The 3306-nt window shown below is 36.0% G+C and overlaps 1 protein-coding gene across 1 annotated transcript; it reads right to left on the minus strand.

Moving 5' to 3' along the window:
* Window positions 1-1083: 1083 nt before the first annotated feature.
* LOC113704515 (protein FAR1-RELATED SEQUENCE 5-like) lies at window positions 1084-2652 on the minus strand. The gene has a single exon (XM_027226414.1). The coding sequence runs from the start codon at window positions 2650-2652 to the stop codon at window positions 1084-1086; it is 1569 nt and encodes a 522-aa protein (XP_027082215.1).
* Between the last annotated feature and the right edge of the window lie 654 nt (window positions 2653-3306).

Here is a 3306-nt window from a genome sequence, read left to right on the forward strand (position 1 = left end):
GTGTAAAAATTTTTATCCAAATGTGTAATCATGTGTCCAAATGGAATTATTCATATTTCAAAACAAAGTAACCAGTGGTACATGGTATCAATCAATGCGTACAACATATATATCAGTTTGTACATATCAAACAACAACATGTAAATGTTATTAAATCAAGAGATCTCCATACTATGTACCAACTAATATACACCGTGTACCAGAATAATAACACAATGTCAAAACTAAACAACGGGTGATAAATAATTGTAACTTGTACGATTGAAAAAATAAATGTGAGCAAATAAATTAATAATCTATAAAAGTTTTATCCAAATATGTAATCATGTGTCCAAATGTAATAACAATATTTCAAAACAAAATAACCAGTGGTACATGGTATCAATCAATGCGTACAACATATATATCAGTTTGTACACATAAAACAGCAACATGTAAATGCTATTAAATTAAGAGATCGCCGTAATGTGTACCAACTAATATGTACAAAATATGATATTACTGTGTCAAAAATAAATAACATGTGATGAACATCCTATCACTAATATGTATACCTTAATAACCAATGTGTACAAGTAAAATATTAATTTGTAACACCTAAATAACTAACAGTGAACTATAATGCACATTATGCAAAGTATAAAAATAACTACTTACTGCCACAGAATTATTCGATGACAAATATTTGCTTGATGTTTGGCTTTGGATAGGTTGATAGGATTCTGATGACTGACAAGAGAAGAATATACAACAACTCAATCGGCTTATGATAGTAGAATCAATTGAAATGATATAGTTATGTAAGTCCAAAAATAAGATTCGGTACTAACCATCTCAAGAGTGCTTGCCTCAAACAATCTAGAGTTCTTCTTTTGCCTATGAAACCTGTCCACCCAACTATGCAATACTTTCTTAGTTTTTCTGCCACTTCGTTTCTTTAAACCCGTTGGAATCACAAAGTGGCCAGCTACATTCTGCACCTGTATTCCCTTACATAGATCTATTGATGCACTATTCTGTGTTATTTCATCTATTTCTCCACAAAATAGCATTTCGACTCTCTTTGACAATTCAGACATTACGCTACTGACTAACTTTGTAGCGGCTTTTGACATGGCAGCCCTGGTAGCAAGTCTTACCATTTCGGGTGCTAATAGCCAATATCGATGGGAAATAGAGAGACGGATCTGATGATATTTCTCTACCCTTGCAATCGACGCTGCCTCTGGACCTTGCCTTCTTTGTCCACCTCTTTGTCACATATTGATCAGGAATAAACTTTGCTCCAATCATATCATACACCTTTAAAGCATGTGAGCATAGGATTCCTTCCTGCTCAAAAAGATTACAACTACAAGTAATGTCTTTAGTTATTGGATTCAATATCACTCTTCTCTCTCTTCGTCCATCATAGTGACTGACACTGCATTCCACATGCATTGTAGTATGCTTTTGGTCCAAGATCACCATTGTAGTGGATTCGTCGTATTCATTCTGGAATGCAACAAACATGCATAGAGAGTATATAGAAGCTGCCTGGATCAGTACGAGAGTCTGTTGCAATCCCAACATTGGCAGCTTCTGTCGACTGTGATACTCAGCTCTTAGTTCATTATATCTTTTTTCATCCACAACTCGATTAAAATGTTTGAAGAATTGAACCAGATCATGATCAAGTTTCAGATAATTTTTTATGGAAGCATTTAGACTCTCACTTAGTTGGGTGCTACGCATACCTGCAGTCCAGGCGCCTTTCATGAAGCATTTTGCCCATTTCTTTCGACATGCATTAATGCCACACAACCATTCATTTGTTTCGAGCTTGTGTTCTTTTAGCATTGCATCCCAGGCCATGATAAACTCATTTTCATCTTCTATCTCATACATACATTCAGCAAATCTATATGGGAGATTACTACCATCCTTGTAATAGTTCCCAAAGTGTTTCATGAAATTGACTCTAATATGAAAAGTGCACAGACCATGGTATGTTGAAGGCATAACAGCTGAAATTGTAGCAACCATGGCTGCATCATGATCTGTGAAGATGGTTTTTGGGTGCCTTCCACAAACTGCCTCTACAAATGTACCGAACACCCACTTGAATGATTCAATGGTCTCATCATACAATAGAGTTGCTCCAAAAATAACCAATTGTCTAAATTGATTGAATTCCACAAATACGCCCAATGGTCTATACTCCTTGTTAGTTTTATATGTGGTGTCAAATGTAACCACATCCCCAAAATAGGTATAATCCATCAGCATTGATGCATCAGCCCAAAATATATTTGTAATTTGCTCTTCACAATCAAGCTGCTCTGTGTGGAAGAATGACAAATTTTCCAATTTTTGTTCTTCAAAGTATCGTAGGATTGCACCAGCTTCACCATAGTTTAATCCCCTCTCTCTTTTTGTTCGTAGATAGTGTTTTAAGTCATCACGAGTGTAGCTAATATTGCCTAATCCACCTGCCTCTTTTCCCATGAGTTCATGGGATTGTTTCAAGGATATTCTTGCATCATTTGCAATCTCAGCTTGGGCTCCTTGAGAAATACTTACTTTTCTTTGTGAACGCATCATATGAGCACATTCTGAAATGTGTAGTGTGTGATTATGCTCAATTACCAGATCTCGAACCTGATACTTCATTGTTTCTCTATTCAAAATTATCCCATTTTAGCTTCACATCCGATTTTTGTTTCAGCCCGAGTTCTCTTTGGTTCTACATCTCCTTCATACCGTGGTTTAAAACCTTCTTTGCAACATGTGTACCTTCTCGATGTTGATGAGAATATAAAGACCAAGGCCCATTCAAGCACACGGGGAATTGGAAGATTCAAGTGAAGACTAGTGATTGCACGAATGCTTGAGTTTAGTAGGATTATTTGATTTTCCTCGTTGATTTTGGTTATTTCTCGTTTTAAAAAGTCTAGGTAATTAAGATAGTTTAATTGCGGCCCATTTGTTAGTAAGTAAGGCCCAAAATCTTTCTTAAGTATGTAGGGTAGTTTGGTCAACTTTTGGATTAGGGTTAATGCTTGTAAGGGCTATAAATAGCCCCACTTCCTCTTTATTTTGGGACCAGTTTTTGACTATTAAATACAATTAGTGAGTTTTCACTTTCTCTTTGGCAAGAGAGTTGCCTTTGAATACTTGAGAGTCTTCTCAAGTTATTCACCCGAACTTATCAATCGAGTATCTCCTTGATTGTGGCGTTCTACTACCTCCAATTTGGTTCGTTAATTCGAGTAGTTACGGGTTGAGATAATATCAAAATTGTTCGTGACTTCTAGGGATTAGTTG

This window comes from Coffea arabica, chromosome 8e, assembly GCF_036785885.1.
Source record: "Coffea arabica cultivar ET-39 chromosome 8e, Coffea Arabica ET-39 HiFi, whole genome shotgun sequence".
In the NCBI taxonomy this organism is placed as follows: domain Eukaryota; kingdom Viridiplantae; phylum Streptophyta; class Magnoliopsida; order Gentianales; family Rubiaceae; genus Coffea; species Coffea arabica.